The 19,250-nt window shown below is 34.0% G+C and overlaps 1 protein-coding gene across 32 annotated transcripts in view; it reads right to left on the bottom strand.

Annotated features, from left to right (window-relative positions):
- Positions 1-19,250, bottom strand: part of BLTP1 (bridge-like lipid transfer protein family member 1) — a 212,512-nt gene that overhangs the window by 87,432 nt on the left and 105,830 nt on the right. For 28 of the 32 annotated variants that reach the window (XM_063723629.1, XM_063723632.1, XM_054554440.2 and 25 more), the window contains 8 exons: positions 15,885-16,104; positions 15,267-15,425; positions 14,439-14,614; positions 11,917-12,092; positions 7,180-7,886; positions 6,499-6,744; positions 4,468-4,561; positions 2,878-2,928 (listed from right to left, as the gene is read on the bottom strand). In XM_063723629.1, the coding sequence (XP_063579699.1) occupies positions 2,878-2,928; positions 4,468-4,561; positions 6,499-6,744; positions 7,180-7,886; positions 11,917-12,092; positions 14,439-14,614; positions 15,267-15,425; positions 15,885-16,104 (1,829 nt within the window). The remainder of the gene's footprint in view (positions 1-2,877; positions 2,929-4,467; positions 4,562-6,498; positions 6,745-7,179; positions 7,887-11,916; positions 12,093-14,438; positions 14,615-15,266; positions 15,426-15,884; positions 16,105-19,250) is intronic. The other 4 variants (XM_063723642.1, XM_063723644.1, XM_063723649.1 and 1 more) reach the window with 1 other exon arrangement.

Below are 19,250 nucleotides of genomic sequence, written 5' to 3'. Positions count from 1 at the left end.
TCATGGCTGGGCATGGTGGTTCACACCTGTAATCCCAACACTTTGAGAAAGTGAGGTGAGCAAATCACTTGAGCTCAGGAGTTTGAAATCAGACTGGGCAACATGGAAAAAACCCAACTCTAGAAAAAATACAAAAATTAGCTGGGTACGGTTGCACATACCTGCAGTCCCTGCTACTTGGGAGGATGAGGTGGGAGGATTGCTTGAACCCAGGAGACGGAGATTACAGTGAGCTGAGATTGCACCACTGCACTCCAGCATGGGGAGCAGATAAAAGTGGACAAGTCAAAAGCAAAGGTCACGGCAACAGTTTTTTGGGATGCTCAAGGCATTTTGCTTGTTGACTTTCTTGAGGGCCAAAGAATGATAACATCTGCTTATTAAGACAGTGATTTCAGAAAGGTAGCCCTAGCTTTACTAGAAAAATGCTCAGCAAAGCTTTACCAGTCCTCCACCACAACAATGCTCTCGCTCATTCCTCTTGTCAAACAAGAGCAATTCTGTTAAGAGTTTTGATGGGAAATCAGTAGGCATCCATTTCACAGTCTTAATTTGGCTCCTTCTGACTTTGTTTCCTAATTTCAAAAAAAAAAAAAAATTAAAGGGTGCCCATTTCTCTTCAGTTAATAACGTAAAAAAGACTGCGTTGTCATGGGACCCTCTGTTCATTAGCGAAGGAATAAATGGCTGGTATCACTGATTAGAAAAGTGTCTTGAATTTGATGGAGCTCATGTTGGGAAATAAAGTTTGTTTTTTTAATATCTTCAATTCCATTTTCCACAGTTTGTGAAGCCCCCTCATAACTGAATGAACTAAAACGACTTAAAAATTTTCATGTGTTTATACACTGAAGAAACAATGTTATCTAAAAATATTAATATATTTATTTTATGCTATTTGCACTGAATAGTGTTTAATTTCTTTAATAGGAAGAATCTATAGAAGAAAATAAGTATATTCTCACATGTAAGTAAAAACAGACACACAACATTCCACTTTTTATTTTACCCCCATTCAGAACTCTTTTCTTCTCCACCTTATTTTAGAGATCTGTACAACCACTATACAGACACTAAATATGAAAAGAAAAAAATATTCACTATACTTCTTAAAATCTAATTAGGGAGTCAAAGAAATTCGAATAACAATCATCCACTATGTTACAAGAAATTGATAGGAAGGAGGAAGTGTAACTTGCATTTTCTGCTTTTCATTTTCAGTGAGTGGTAAACAAATGATAAAAGTCTGATTCATAATGAGCAAGGCTATTACTTTTAGTTAAGAATTGGTATCCTTTAATTACTAGTACAGATATAAAGCAAAGATATGATCTTTCTTGATTTCTTTTGCTCTTTCCAATGCCTAGAACAGTTCCTGGGAGATTAAAATAGACACTTGCCAAATATTTGTGAAATGAAAGAGCAGAAAGAAGTAAAGCAAAAGAATGACTTCTACCACTACAACTGTGGAATTCCACAGATAGCATATGATAGGACATTTATGTAGAAGCCATAATGAAGTAGTGTTTGACACATACACACACCCTCACACACATTATTTGTTTTTTAAAGATGGGGTCTCGTTGTTGCCCAGGCTGGAGTGCAGTGACACCATCATAGCTCACTACAGCCTGGACCTCTTGGGCTCAAGTGATCCTCCCAACTCAGTCTCTCAAGTGGCTGGGACTACAGAGGCATGCCACCATGCCCAGCTAATTTGTTTTTAAATTTTTTGTAGAGACAGGGTCTCATTATGTTGCTCAGACTGGTCTCAAACTCCTGGCCTCAAGCAATCCTCCCACGTTGGCTCCAATAACTTCTAATATAAATGTGATCCTTCAAATGGGCAAATGATTCTTGACAATCACTAAATTTGGCAAAATACACAAAATACATATTTCATATTAATTACAGGCCAGTTTACATACATTAATCTCTGCTGGGCTGCAGAAAATTTGCCAATTGTTTATAGTCTCAAAGATATGAAGAACCAGTTCATCACATTTAACTTTTATTAGGATAAACGCAAAGCTCTATCAGAGGTCTTGAATGTTTATAAACAGTAAAATCTAGGTATTACATAAAATTCAAAACCAATTACTAGAGAAATACACTTTTTTCTTCCACAAGACACTATTTCTCGGAGATGATCACCGGAGGGTGCAGGCAGTAGTTTACGGAATTGGCCTAGTCAGCATGAAGGTAGGCTCTGAAATGCTGACTACTTACTGAATTTTGAATCATTTATAACATTATAATAATTAAAACCATTGTTTAACACCAACATTTCAAGTTCAGTTTCAACATAAGCCAGAACACACCCAGATGGTGCTGACATGCAAATGGCTCTCTAGATGTGAATAGCATTCATCTATTGAATGAAACTAAACACATATTTACATATAGTAAAGGCCATTAAAATCTATTAACAGAGCAGTCAACTCTCCCCATCTTAAATACAGAATTATAAGGCTGAGAAGTACAGATGTTTTATTAGTGTTTTAATAATTATTTCTACAATTAGTGAAAACTCTTTCTTGCAAAGTGAATTTTTTAAGCTTCCATTATCATATCAAAAATTAAGTACTTTGATCATAGAAATTTTAATAGTAACATGTCTGAAAAGGCACAAGCAACACACAACTACAGTGTTACAACTTGTCAACAACAGACAAGGTATGAATTACCAAAAAAGCAGCCCTTACCTGTGTTTTCCTTGATTACCAGTAAGCTTTAATCTATTATATAAAAGGGGCTATATTACAGCTACAAAACAATAACTAAATAATTCACAGCCATGAAAAAAATTTAAATATTTTAAAAACTATTCAATACTACAGTAATCACAAAGCCATGAAAAAGAATAATATGACATACAGAAACTCTTGTTTGGCTGTACTTGTAGGAGATGTAGGAAAATCCTCCAGTCTACAGATGAAGAGTCAAGAGAAAGCAGGAAAACAAAAAGGAGGCAAATAAACATTCATGCACAAATTAGTTACAATATGACCAATCATCTGGAAAGCTTTTCTAATTTCCCACTCTTAAAATGTTCCTTTAAAGTACCATTTGAACTATTTTTTTCCATTCCATTTCCTTTTCATTGCAATTGAAAATGAAATACCAAAGAATACACTAAGAGTTTGGCAGTAACTAATAAATAACTTTTATTTTTCAAATAAAACAGTTAAGGGATCTTTACTTGGGGAAAAAAAGAGCAAGAAATATCAGCTATATAATACTTTATCAAAAATCTGTTCTATAAACATTATGTTTTGCAAGGTTAAAGACTATTGGAAGCCCTTCTCTTAAGAGATAACAAATAATGAAGAGAAGAGATCCAGGAGGATAGACTAAATAAAACTCATGGGACACCTAAAGAAATTTAGTTTACTTTCTGAAGGTAAAGTACCCATGGTACTTCAAATTTAGAGTAAATGAAGGAATCGTGGAATCCATGGTCTATGACTTTCAGTAGAAGCATCATAAGGTGGAAAGAGTATAGATTCAGGCATCTCTTCTTACTGACTATATTAAGTATTTTAGGCACTATGTTGATCTTTCTGAACCTCAAATTATTGTTCTGTAAAGGTAGATAAGACCACCCCGGTTCCCAAAATTGCAGTGAAGATTAAATATAATAATCTAGGTGAGGCTTCTGGCCCACAGTAGGCACTTAATAATATTATAATTAATACATAATAATAACCCCTTCTCCTATATTGAATGAACAAAAAAAGATCTCATCTCTCACAACCACCGGAATTTCCTGCCTTTCTTGAAAAGACTTCTTAGGAAATGTGATCTGAATAGTAGGCAGCTATTATGAAATATACAGTCTTTAGTTCCACACTTATAGGTCCAAACCGAACTCAGACAGTCTCCAGGAAGTCTTGAGAATGGGCCCTGTCTGAGGTTGCTGATTTTAGCCAAAACTCATTGCAGAAAGCTATGGCCCATTAATAAACATCCATTTCAGGAAATACTCCCCAAGGTAGCTATCACATTATTCAGATTTTTAAAATGTTATTAGAGCTATAACATATCATACTTCTTAGTCAATCTAGGACTAATACTTAATTTTTATAACACTGAACCAAATCCTCTATTTAGTCATGTTGGATGCGTTACAGGATAACAGTAGCACAACATTAACTAGTCATAATATTAAGGAAGAGCAAATTCTGAAAATCTGACCTAAATTATCAAAGGCTGTTTTGTAGTTAACATGAAACTGCTCTGCTGAATGGAAGTTAGGAATGAAGGTATATACCACCAATTTTAGAAAGACAAAAAGTATATTTCTAAAATATTTTATTTGGTGATATTCTTAATGACAGTCAGGATTCTCAGTATCTGGGAACTGATATTGTATATACAAACCTCAAAATTCAGCATGTTTATCCAAAGAATTTCCAGTTTTGTCTAAAACTATAAGTGTAAGAAAATAAAAACTGATATACTTACTGTATATTTGGTGTAATCCCTTCAAGCAGCACAATATTAACCCCACCAATATGAGCAGTAGCACAAGTCTCAGTCATCTTTTGATGTAAAACATCTTAAATATGAGAAAAAATATTTATTTGAATTCTGGATATAAGATACTTGCATTTCATATTAAAATTACATTTTATTCATAATATATTCAGTAGCAAAAGATAATTTTAAAGTTATGGTAAATTTTGTTCAACTATTTCAGAGCTACTTTTTAAAAAATTTCCTTAGTTTTTCATTTCTCTGCATTTAATACATACAGAAATATTAAATGTCAAAATTGCAATAATGCAAAATATACACTTCAATATGCCATTCCTGCATTAGTCTACTGGCATTACATAGCCTAATGGCATTTTACATCTCAGAAATAATACTTACACTGCAGAAAAGTTGGAAAATTTTTAAAAATAGGAAAAAGAAACCACATAAACCAGCACTCTTGGTCCGTATAATTCCTGTGATTTTAATGGAGGGTATAAATATTTTAATTACTTAAAAAAATGAAATCACATAACCAATTTTGCCTACTTTTTTCATTTAGCATTATTGTTCGTATTAATAAATTCTGCAGTATAATTTTAATGGGCAAATTGTAAACTGGCATATGTTTATAAGAATAACCAATTCTTTAATGCCAGACACTTGGCTGCTTCTTTGTACAGATATCTTTTCACACAATTCTGATCATTTCTTATACCTAGGTTTGCAGACCTCGAATTGCTGAGTCAAAAGATAAATGTGCTCTAAAGACTACTGATAAAAGCTATTAAATTAACCTTCAGGCAGGTTAAAACAATTTATATCAATTTAAAAGTGAATGAAAATGTCCATTTCTCTAATTCTCACCAAAAATGAGTATGGTCATTCTTAACTTTGGCTAAACAGATGAAAAAACTGACAACTTTTTTTTTATTTTTTTAATATCAACTTAGATATCTGAGCGTTTATGTATTGTTTATATCCTTTGTGATATTTCCAAGGAAGGCTGATGTGTTTGTATTTTTCTTAGCAATTTACAGTCAGTCCATCTAATTTTTTCAGAGAACCGTGTGTGTGGTTCACCATGTCAATCCCAAGTACATAATCCTCAAATTTAAAATTAGTTTTTGAGTAAATAATAAATGTTCAGGGTACAAAACAGGTAAAGAAGGGTATATAACTAAAAGTAGGTTCAAAGTAAGTTTTGATTAGACCTTACAAATTTCTCAATCATAAAGTTAACAATAAAAACACATGGTGATTGATAACTTCCTTTTCTCATGTAATATAATCTGTCAGGTTATTTTCACGACCAGAAAAAAAACCACACTGGTTTTATATAATCATTGCTGCAAGAGAATCCCTGCAACTTTACTGCTGTATCCACTGAGTCTAAGAAACATTTGCTTTTTTATTTTAGCATCGCTGAAAGTGGGATGCAGTTTACAATCAATGGCATCTGACCATATCTGGCAATGGTATGTTCCTTGTGATACATAAAATAATAGTGCATCTTCAAATTGATGGGCTCCTGGATTTGATAAAATATCATACCTTGTGTAATCATTCTCAAGATAAATGGTATGTTTTCACTAACCTAGGAAATTTTATATCAACTAAAGGGACTTCTTTTTATAGAGATACTTAGTATTAGACTATAAGATTTCTATGGTAGTAACAAAAGCAAATTTTTCATAAATTTCATTATTTTGGTAAAATTTTCAGCTTTTAGAGACATCTTAGTAGTTGATATTAAAAGACAAAGAATAAATGTCACTGAGTATAGGTACATCGGCTCAATATTTATGTGCTAAAATATTTAGACATCAAAGCTGCCTCAATTCACTGATACTCAATTACAACAAAGTTCTTGATACCTCAGAATTTGGGAAGTCCAGTTTTTCTGGAAAAAAAAAATTTGCCAAGTAGGAATTTTGGAGACACAGCAGTGGTTTTCTTCAGAGAAGTAGCACTAATTATTATGTATACATAGCACTTCATTAGAAAAATCATTCATACCTTTCATTTTTTCCTTAAGAGTAAAACTGCCATGGATCCTCTTCAGTTCTGATTCCATTGTTAGTCCACCAATATCTGCCTCTAGGTGTGTACGGTTCACCATGCCAATCCCAAACACTATTAGAGTAACATGCTGAGGTTCAGAAGTTACCAAGCTACGTTTCCTCTGCGTCTTAGTCAAACTGCTGTTGTCTTGTTCATTCTCAAACACAACTTTACATGTTGGCTCTGTAGGGCTCCGAACTCCTTTATAAGTAAATGAAAATATACAATTTTAGATACGAAGACTGAAAAACGGAAGGACATTCCAAACACTGTCTTACCTTTCTTTCCTTCACATTCCCAACCAGTCCTCTTTCTCCTAATCCCCAACAAAATGATTAAAAATTTCTTCAACATTTTTCCAAGTTGCTACTGAAAGTGAATAGTAGAGCCAGATATTTTAAATCAGGTCTGTCTAAATCCTTTAAGAACATACCATGTAAGAGTTTAAAAGGATGGGAAATATGGTGGGAGGATATCTGAATTCCATTACTGTTTTATTTCCCTGGTGATAGACAATTTCTCTCCATTTCAATTATCCACTTACGACATTAAGAAAACATGATGAACAGTCTTCTGCTTCTTTGGTATTACTGTTATTCTAAACAGATATTTTTAAAACATAAAAATGTCTGTTACCTGCTGGTCCAAATGTTTCTGAAGACTTTTCCAATATTCCTGTTGGATCAGAGATAAGTGAATAGAAGTTAAGCAATTTATACATATTCTGCCAGCACTCAGCTGAAGGCTCACTTTGTTCTGACACTGTAATTGAATCGGAGTCATCCATATGAATAGTCATGTGATCCACCACATCTTTTGAACCTTTCCTAGACACTTTTGATGTTCTTCTTTCAGATCTTCCTAATGAATTCTTGTTTCGAGATTCCTTTTTGTTATTCTCATTGTTGGTCCGTTTGTTCTTTGCATTATTCACTCTATTGCCACCATTAAGACTTCCTCTAGAACTGCGGCTAAAGTCAGATGAACGAAAGTCCCGATGTTTTCTGGTTTTGAAGGTAGGTGTTGGGGAAGCAGATCCGGCTGTATATCTGCTAAGTTTAATATCAGTCTGAGTTGCTTTGATGTCATCTATCATTGTGCTAAACTGATGAATAAGACGAACCAAAGCCATATCTACATGCTGGCTTATTGACTGACAGGAAATAGTAAAGTTGCAGTGAAAGGTGTTATAATACCGCTTGCTGAGATCATGAAAAGAAAGGGCACTGGTAGAGTTCTGAGGGGTGCACACGGACTTTTCCATTACAACAGCACTGATGCTAAAGGTTCCCAACATTAATGCTGGTTTGAACTCAAGTGGAGGAAGATTCACATGGCCTTGCCTAAAAATGTGAAATAAAAAAAGGACAAGGTTTTTCTTCCATTTTTCCAGAAACATACATCTTTATTAATTTATAGGCAAAATCATCTCCAAAGTAAAATATGAGTCTTAAATTATTTTAAGCAAGCAAACCAGTAAAATATGCTTTTTCACTAGGCCAGGCTTTTTATGAATTCAAAGGTGGGCCTTTAAGTCTTCTTACTTAATCTTATTCTAAAACTAACAAGTCAAAATCAGTCTTCTTATGTTAAGAAATGATTTCACTGAAGTGATAAAACAACTTTTATTGTCATTTGATGGTATTGCCATAGAGTATTGGAATTTAGAGTTAAGTATAGATCAATTAGGATGTCTCACTTAACCATCCCCCCCTCCTATAATCATGTATCTAATTTATTCATATTTAACATAATTTTATTTGATATTAGATAGGAAGCCCTCATGCTAAGTTGAAACCAGACAGGAAAAGCAATTGAAACAAAAATTAGAAATACACACACACAAAACCTTAAAATCTGATAAAAAAAATTATTTTGGCAAATCCTCCTGCTTATCTAAAGATTTTCATGTAAGACTATTATAGTAAATTTTAATATAGAAAGTCAAAAATGTCTCAAATTTCTATAAACCAACTACCAATAATAGCAATAAGCCCCAAGCACCAAAACTGTAAAAAGGTATTTTTCCCTCTTCTTCCATGCACACTATGAATATGCAGACATGGGAGTTTTTTCTGTAACAAAAAGAAAAAAATCAGAAGCTGCTTTGATATTTTGCATTTAACTTGAAGAATTTATAACGACAGAGCAATAATTCCTTAATGAATACTAGTATTTCTTAATTAATAAGAAAAATGCCCCATTGTAGTGTAATTTATGTAAATGCATAAACTCACAGGAAGTGTACAATCAATGCCAACTAAGCATATGGTCAGAGATGGAAAAACTTGATTCTGAGAATTAGAACAGATAGGAGACAGAAGATTAAAAAGAGATGAAAATAATCCACAATTGCAAAAACAAGAATCTAAAACATGTAAGGGTAGTAAGAAAATCTTAAAGAGGGGAGATTCAAATAAAGGAGAAAAAGAAAATGGTATACCATAACAATTTGCCTGACAAGTAAAAGCCTGACATGGGCAAAGTTACAATTAAAATTTTAAAATATAAGTCCCTGATACGTGCAGCTACTTTTACTAGAGACAGCAAAGAGACAAAGAAACTATCATGTATGAGGACTTACTACATGCCAGACTCTATGCTAAATGTTTAATAACTGCCCTGGCTTTACAAAGTAGTAGGAGAGTTATACATATTCATACAAGAAACTGTAACCCCAAACTAATATACAACAATCAGCAGAATGAACAATCTGCTACAAAAACAAACAAAAAACCCAGACAATACTGAAATTAATGGCTGGGAAAAGTATATTGTGGTGAAGGTCTCCAAATAAATAAGAGCTTATGATGGAATTACAGGAGATCTGAGAAATAAAAGCTGATCACATTAAGAATGTGGAGCATTGGAGCTGGCGCGGTAGTAGAAAAATTAAAAGGAATGTCAAGTTCAGCTAGACCAAAGGCAATGAAGTTCACAGAATCACTCAAAGAAGCTCTCACTCAAAAAAGACTTACTTGTGTGCTCAAATGAAGGTCTATTCTGTTGTAGTATTATATGGTTTTTACTAGGCCAATAAATAGGCTACAGCTATAATTTTATTTATATAATCTATATCTCTACATACAACCTATTACATATAAATTATATATAACCTAGTTATATATATGAAAACATATACTGTATGTATATATATAAACATATTTATATATAAATGGATATATTTGTATGAAAGCTGTCTCTTGCAAATAGAAATATAAATTTAGCTCAGATATTTTAACCCTAGAGAGTATGTGTAGGTATTAATGTTTTGGGTCTGGATTTGATGGTTCCAATATTTTAAAATTTCAGTTACTGTGGTTTACTTAAATAACAAGTCTCCCAATAATGTGACACAAATTTGTAACAAAGACTTACTGTGAAAACTGCATAAAGCACAAACTTATGCTAGCTCTTCAGCCCACAAGTCAGTACAAAACAACAGATGAGCATTGTGATCATTGACTAGTCACAGCACTTCAAAATGTGTCAGTGATAGTGATTAGTTGAAGCATACCTGTTGTTCACTTCATGCACAGAAAGCATAACATGTAGTTACTTGTGTTGCCTCCTTGTTTCTCTCTCTGTAATAAATCCCCATAACATTTTACAAAAATGAATAATCAAATGAGGGAATTGGACAACAAACATGAAAATGCAGCAAAGAAACTAAAAATGAAGATAATGGTAGGGAAGATCAATTGAACGGTGTTATAGAAGAAACAGCTGACCATGGAAACATTGATACTTCCACTGTTTGAGACACTCTTAATATCTAGCCAGAAAAACTCAGTGGAGGCAAAATTATTGACATAAAGAGGAAAGTGGCCATGACAGAAAGGATGAAGATATCCCAGAGGAAGTGATGCTGACAAAAAACTTCATAGTAAAGGGAATCAAAGATTATTTCATGACACTGAAAGTGCAAAGGATAAAATGCTGAAAACTGATCCATACATACAAAGGAGTTTGACATTTTGCCAAGGCACACAAAAGCTGCTTGTTCTGTATTATATGTTATATCATAAGAAGGACAGGACCGTTCAAACTACTCTTTGATAAGTTTTTAAAAAGAAATAAAATAGTCTAATTCTCAGTGTTTCTAACATTTTAAATTCCAATGTACTAAATATTAGTTTTACTTTTTTTTCATTTCCCTATACATTTATAATAAATATTAAGAACATTTTTAATGTTTTTACAAATACTGTCAAGGTCACAAAAGTAATTTTTTTCACCGATCATTAAAACTGCCTTGTAATTGCAGCTTGTACGGTCATTGTTATGGTATAAGACTATTGTGAAAAGCAAGAACTTTTGTTAAATTATTTAAAATTTAAATAGAAATATTTCAAATGAAAAATATATTTTACTTAGCTATATATCAGACACAAGTATTTTAATTTACCACCTTGCAAAAACACAAAAAGGATGAAAGAAACAATACTACAGAAACCTCTTGTCATAAATGCCATGTATCTCCATATTCTATTTCTATCCATTTAAGTCCCACTCAAAATAAAATTCCAAGTTCCCAAAATATTACTCAAATCTTGGTAGTAGGTATATTATTTCCTATTAAACACTAAAGAAACTGAAAAACCATCCATAACAATATAAAATAACAGCAAAAGATGGTTCTTAACTTTTACCATTCTACATTTCTATTTGTTTCTGATGGCTAGACTCTCAATATGACTTCCGCCCTGTTTCTAATACAAAATACTACCTGACACAAGTCAACTCAGAACCCTTAAGATCATAAAAATTCCACTATTACAAGAGCCAAGTAAATAAATGGTGAGTGCATATATCAATATATATGACCCTCATCTATGTGCTAACATGGTTCAAAAATATGCCTAAAAATAGGCCTCATAATCTGTTGATAAATGCAACTAGTTATTAATAAGAAAATGTAGCTACTACTTTTACTAAAAGGTAATTATCTTCTCATTAACATATTAAAATTACTTTCTTGGCTGGGCGTGGTGGCTCACACCTGTAATCCCAGCACTTTGGGAGGCCGAGGCAGGTGGATCACGAGGTCAGGAGTTCAAGACCATCCTGGCTAACACAGTGAAACCCCGTCTCTACTAAAAATACAAAAAAATTAGCCGGGCATGGTGGCAAGTGCTTGTGGTCCCAGCTACTCGGGAGGCTGAGGCAGGAGAATGGCATGAACCCAGGAGGTGGAGCTTGCAGTAAGCCGAGATCGCGCCACTGCACTCGAGCCTGGGCGACAGAGTGAGACTCCGTCTCAAAAAAAAAAAAAAAAAATTACTTCCTTATTTGGATTACACGAAAGTAACGTTAAAAAACAAACGTATTATAATTCTTGCACAAAATTATACACAAAAATGCAAAAGACACCTTCTTGCTCTTTTGCCTTTTCTCTCTTTGGCTGTGTCTGAATCCACAATATCTGCTCTGAGGCAGTCCAAAGTCCCTGAAAATGAAAGGTGTTCTCCAAAGTACATTCGGTAGCAGAGTGGCATTGTATCCTGTGACTGGATCCCTGTATGACTCAGAAGAGGCTTGAAAACAACCTAAAAGACATAAACATTCATATTAGCTCAACTTATAGCTTATCATTTACTGTAGAAGTTACATATAGAAAAATGCAGCTTTTATTTCTTACCCTACCTCAGTACATATTATTCTTATCATAGTGTGAAGCAAAAATGGTCTCGTATAATTGACTCTAACTTTACTTAAAATTTAATATTTTTAGTACCTATTATAGGCCACTCATCTTCAAATTAATAATAATAAATAAGGACACAGATTCCTTGATCCTAAGTGTCTGAAAGTACAAGGAAAATAAAATTATGAATTAGTTAAATCATTGCTTTTAAACAGGTACGAATTCCTACTGTGTTTCCATTTACAAAAAAAAAAACTTATATATTAGGTTTATGAAGTTGACTTTTCAACTTCCTGTGTTAATATAAAAACATTATAAATGTTATGAATATCTGACCTATTTTTAAATGGAAGCACTTGGTTGTAACAGTCATTTAACATTTATCTTCAGAGAACTTCCTTTACATTTTAAGTATCATACATGCTTATGGAGATATATTATTCTGGTTAAATCTCTAGTTAACTGAATTTCAGACACTAAGCACTAACCTGAATAGAAAGAACTACATGTGTTCAATGCTAGAGCACAAAAATCACTCTGACTACTCATCCTCTGCCACATGGTTCCCTTTCCCTCTTCTACATTCTAAATATAGGTGCTATCCAGTGCTTTTCTCAGCCTCCTCTTTCACGACACATTCTACCTTAGTGACCTTTTCCTGAAAGCTTAAAAAAACCCTATCTAGGCCGGGCACGGTGGCTCATGCCTGTAATCCCAGCACTTTGGGAGGCCAAGGCAGGTGGATCACGAGGTCAGATTGAGACCAGCCTGGCTAACACGGTGAAACGCTGTCTCTATTAAAAATACAAAAAATTAGCTGGGCATGGTGGTGGGTGCCTGTATCCCAGCTACTTGGGAGGCTGAGGCAGGAGACTGGCGTGAACCCGGGAGGCAGAGCTTGCAGTGAGCTGAGATTGCAACACTGCACTCCAGCCTGGGCTACAGATCGAGACTCTGTCTCAGAAAACAAACAAACAAACAAAAACATATCTAAATGGACAAGTGTCATTTACACAATGAGAGCCAAGCCTGTATTTCCGATTGTCCTAGGTCACCTCATTTTTTTGTGTGTGCTTGGGAAGACAGCTCTCTCTTTAATTGACTCTAAATTCCAATACTTCTCATTTTTCTACTAATTTTGCTCCATCTGCTAACCCTTCTTTCCTTTATTTTTGATCATGAGATTCCTAATTTCTCAAGTACAGTTGGCCCTCCATATTCAAGGGTTCTGCATCCATGGTTCAACCAACCACATTGAAAATATTAGGGAGTAAAAACCAATAAAATATAACAATGTAACAATTAAAAAATACAAATAAAAACCCAATACAGTGTAACAATTATTGACGTAGTATTTACATTGCATTAGGTATTATAAGTAATCTAGAAAAGATTTAAAGTATACAGAAGGATGTATGTATGTTGTATGCAAATATATGCCATTCTATATAAGGGACTTGGGCATACCACAGATTTTGGTATCCTGGGTGGCGGATCAGAGGGTGGGTAGGGGGTTGGTCCTGAAACCAATCCCTTGAATACTGAGGGACAGCTGTATGTAAATATGCTCAAGACACCTTTATCCTGAAAAAACGATGCCTCCTCTCACCCACGTCCCACTCTCACACTTGCCTGCTGGCCGCTCAAACCAAAGAGTATGTTTTAAAGGATTTCACTCTTTATTCACCATATTTAATCAATTAAATAAGAACTTCACCATATCCTCATTTACCTTTTCAAAGCCATAAACATCTAAGCCTAGAGTCTCATTACCACTGGATGAACTATTTCATTAATTCATCTTTTCAACACTAGTTTCTCTATTTCAATCAATTTAATACATTTGCTACTTATATAATATTTCTACATCTATAGTTTTAGTTACTTTACTCCTCTGCTCTAAAATCATCAATGCTTCCCCACTGCTCGCTCAATAAAGTCTTAACGTAGCACTAAAAACCATAGGGTATGATTATCTATTCATGTTGCTTAGCCAATTTGTTACAAATAACAAAAAGGTTACTATATGAGACTCTTCTATTTAATGATTACCTACAGATACTTAATTTGCATTTATAATTAAGCCATGTACTTTTTAAAGGCTCCTCCTGTTTTGCATGAAGGTTGTAGGCAGATAGGTATGGTATATCCTCACTAGAATTCCAAGGTGCATACTATTGGAGGTTCCAGGTGCTAAGCGATGCCTAAGGAGGTATTATTATAATTAGGAAAAAACAGGCTGGCTCACCTGTGCATCAGCAAGCTGAACAGCAGGAAACCCTTGGTTTGCTTCTTCTACACCTGCCACATCATCCTGACTGGTGCTATGCTGAGAATGTGTCCCATCCAAAGTATTTTGGTCACTAGACAAGACAGTGTTGAAATCTGAGGCTGAGGGTATTGTTGGAAGATTGGGTGCAACACCTAATGGAGTAAATTTTTAAGAATAAAATGTAAATTATTGGGGAATAGAAACACATAAAAGTGTTCAGCAGGGTAAACTTTTGAAGCCTGTATAGTAGTACCATTTCAAGACTGTTTAAATTGAAAAGAAAAAAAATAATGCATACTTTTAGATTATTTTACAGACATGATTTATTAGTGAAAAATGAAATTAACTTTTCAGAACACATGTCATCCTTATCTATCCTTATATATACATACTGTTTTAGATTTAATTAAATATTTGTTAAGTAACTAAAGGTTTAGAATGATAGTTATTAGGTCTCAGAGGGATCTAGATAAATTAAAACTATCTTCTGTAATATCAAGTATATGATGTTGTAATTACACTTTGCATTTTTTCGTTTACCACTTAAACCAGCCACATTAAAAGGAAGCTTTAAACTCTTTATATACAATCTCACATTTGACATATTTGCCTTTCAACAAGAACACTGAGTGACTGCTTACTACTCTCTCAATTACAATATTATCAAAGGCATTTATAAATATAAATGGACCAATTTCAACCAAACAGTACTTGTTTGAGATTTTTAACCCATCCCCTGAAAAATAAGATTTTGGTCTATGTTCCCCTTAGACAGTTAAGCAAAATAATGTGATAACTCAATACCTGTGGGAAGACTATTGTGTCCTGATTTTGTAACAGGAGATTCTTGTACCACACTTCCTCGATTACCCACAGCATTTGACATCCAATTATAGAAACTCACAGATGATGGCTCAGATAGCAAGGGATGTTCAGATAACATATCAGTGGCTACTGTATTTCCTGAAAATAAAATGTTTCTGAGTATAATATTATTTATATACTAAGGAGCAAAAAAAATGTAATTTATATAACTATATTTGAAGAACCAAGTTAAAATGTATGTTTGCAGATGGTTTTAAATTCTCACTGCATAATGTTGGTATTTGGATATTAATGCATTAATAAATAGCTTATTTTTATTATAACGGGGGAAATTCTATGTTGCTGGTCTAGACAGCACCCCACACCAAATGCCTACATTGACATTAGTCAGCGCTGCAATTTAAAAATGCAAACTAAGGGCATGAAGACTCCGAAAAGTTACAAACAGAACAATGGATTCCTAAAATTTTTTCTCAAAGATAAGGTATGAGAGATTAGTTTTACTACTAAAGTATATATCTAACTAAACTTAAGTCCTGTTTCATTTCAATTTCCCCCTAAATATAAACATGTAATTATCAAATCTAGAGGATGTACCTGTTCTCGTTAGGGAGCTACTTTTCACAGCAGCACTGCTTCTCTGAGGAGTCCCTTCCAGGAGGTTGTGCAGGCTTGGGAAGCTTCCAGTCAGGTAGCTGAGTAGGCTCTCCTTCCTTGGACTCTCCTTTACTGGCATCCCAGCACGTCCAACATGCACTGGAGAATCAGTGGCAGTGTCTCCACTGGTATAGCTCAGAGAATGATATGGGTGAATGCCCTACAGAAAGTGTAACTTAGGGTTATTTCTTATGTATATAAAAATGACTGCTGATAACCACAACCACTATTACTATTACTGTTGCTATAACTGCTAGCTACTTTGCACATTAATACCAAAACTGATCATGTATACTAGGATTGTGGTGAATCCTTTTTACATACATCCTTAAATGTAGGTAAAAATGTTTTGCAACTCTATAGTACAAGACAAAGGGCCATTTTTATTATCAATATTATAATGAAGCACATCCACTTATTTTAACCATGGATCATTAATTTCCTTCTTAATCTGATGAGGGAATCTGGTGACAAGACATAAAACCACATAGCACAGTATATCAAATAGATGGTGGAAATGAAGCACTATTCATACTTAAGGAGCAATAAATAGTATATTGAAACTTCAGAAAGTTATACACAGGGTGTTTGTGGAAGTGCCAAGGAACATTCATATGGGTAGCAAAGAAAAACAGTAGCCTGAAATATTTATATCACCGCTTATTTACTGAACCAGCAAACTGATACCTAGACACAATATCCCTTACACAAAATATTCCCTAGAAAAACTGACTACACACACACATACACACACACACACACACACACACACAAAGGATCTGTAACATGACTGATACCATCAAAAGTAAAGTCTAGGTACTCAAAGAAACTAAAGAAAGAAAAGCTATCTACCTTCAGCAACCTTCCCTGCAGTTGTTTACGGGAGTCAGAATAGACATCTACCTGGAAGGAAACTGGAGGCTTTTTGCTAATAGCAAGAAATGTTGACGCAATGGATACCAGTGCTGTGAAGCCCTTAAAAGTCTTAACCTCCTCTGGAAAGCAGAAAAGTTTATTCCCTTTTCAATCCTCTGGAAAGCAGAAAAGTTTATTCCCTTTTCAATGCCCTCCCAGTCATCCTCACTTAGATGAGGAAAGGTGGAGGAAGGGTGTTGACACAGGAAGTAAAAGAACACTCACAACATATTAAACACTTGATAAGCATGTTTCATGTATTAGCTTATTTAATCCTTAAGTTCTCCAAGGTAAGATATTCTGTCCTAAAGGATGAAGAAAAATCACTTACATACTTACTAAGGAAAAAGCCAGATTTTTAACCCATCTACCTAACTTCTACCTTCAAATTCTTAACACTAAATTATCCTTCCTAGTACTCTAATAATCAAGATGTGTTAAGATTTAATTATCTGGAGAGCTCTGAAATGCCAAAAAGACTTTCCACAATTAATGAAAAAAATTAAAAATTACAGAATTTTTCGATTTCTATCTTCTGTCACATCTATGATTAGAATGGCCAATCAATTTAAAATACAGTACAAAAAAAGACTACACAGGCAAAAAAGATCTTGAAAAGCAAAGATCGGAAACTAAGCATTTGGAATTTCACATTTTTAGAGGACTTTAATAACCTATAGCAAAAGAATGTTCAAAACAATTCTGAAAATGAACAGCTTTAACAGGAAAACACCTAAATATGATTCAGAAGGTTAAAAAAACTGTCCATCAGGAAAAAAAGCTAAGACAGATTAAAGTGTCCCAAGCTTCTAACTATACTGTGGAAACAATAAGCTCAACAGTTCAGTCTTCTTTTTAAAGTATATCAAACTATCATTGAATGTTTTAACTAAAAAAGCCATACTTACACAGAATAAAAACTTTGAAAGCCCAAGAGACTATTCAATAGAAAGTAAGTCCTGTGTTCCAATATACTGGATCCCTTTCCCAGAGACTCTCTTAACTGTTTCTTATCTATCTTTACATAAATCAGTTAGGCCTATGTATGTACATACATATTTATCCTTTTTTAAACACACAAATAGATATCATCCTATACTTTATGAGTGTACTTCGGTGATCATTCCATATCCACTTACAGATCTACTTCATCTAAAAGATTTCATAGTATGCATCTATATCAGTGTATACTAGTTTATTAGTCCTCTAATGATTAGTCATTTGTGTTGTTTCCACTATTTTCCTTTTATAAATAGTGCTGCAAAGAACGTTCTTAGACTCATCAGGTCTTCAAGCATCTATGACTTTCTCTAGAATGAATTCCTGAATATGGAAATACTAGATAAAAGAGCATCACCTTCTAAATTTTGACACATATTGCCACATTGTTATTCAAAGAGGTTGCACCAATTTGATTCCCATCAATGCCGTATGAGTATCTGTTTTCTCACATCTTCACCAACAATGTGCACTATTCAAAAGTTTTAGTCTTTCAATCTGATAAGTGAGAATGGAAATCTCATTTTAATTTACATTTCTTTAATTATAAGAAAACATTTTTGTATGTGTACACGTATTTTTCTGTGAACTACCTGTTTATATCATTTAACCATTTTTTCTATTTGGTATTGGATTTTTTTTTAGTGATAAGGATGAGATCTTTATATTTTAGAAAATTAGCCTTTTGTCATGTGTCTTACTGTTCTGTTTACAATACAGTCATGTGCCACATAATTACAGTTTAAGTGAACTACAGGCAATGTATACAACAGTGAACCCATAAGACTATAATATCATATTTTTACTGTATCTTGTTTATGTTGAAATACACAAACACCATTGCATTCCAATTGCCCACTGGTTTCAGGATAGTAATATGCTGTAAGGTTTGTAGCCTAGGAGCAACAGGCTATCTATCCCATATAGTCTAGGTGTGTAGTAGGCTGTACCATCATCTAGGTTTGTGTAAGTACAGTCTATGATGTTTACACAATGACAAATTGCCTAATGATCCATTTCTCAGAATGCATCATCCCTGTCATTAAGTGATGCATGACTGTATATTACTTCTTTCTGTGTAGAAATTTTTATTTAATATTGTCAAAATTACCATTTTACAGATTCTGGGTATCAATGTGAGTCTATACACAGACTTTCAAAGAAAGTTAAATTTTTGTTTGTTTGTTTCTTTGTTTTTTGAGATGGTGTCTCGCTCTGTCGCCCAGGCTGGAGTGCAGTGGCAGGATCTCGGCTCACTGCAACCTCCACCTCCCAGGTTCAAGCAATTCTCTGCCTCAGCTTCCCCAGTAGCTGGGATTACAGGCGCCTGCCACCACACCCGGCTAATTTTTGTATTTTTAGTAGAAATAGGGTTTCACCATCTTGGCCAGG

This window comes from Pongo abelii, chromosome 3 (genome assembly GCF_028885655.2).
Source record: "Pongo abelii isolate AG06213 chromosome 3, NHGRI_mPonAbe1-v2.0_pri, whole genome shotgun sequence".
Taxonomy (NCBI): Eukaryota; Metazoa; Chordata; class Mammalia; order Primates; family Hominidae; genus Pongo; species Pongo abelii.
Note: the sequence above shows the minus strand (reverse complement) of the source record. Positions and strands in the feature narration are given on the sequence as shown.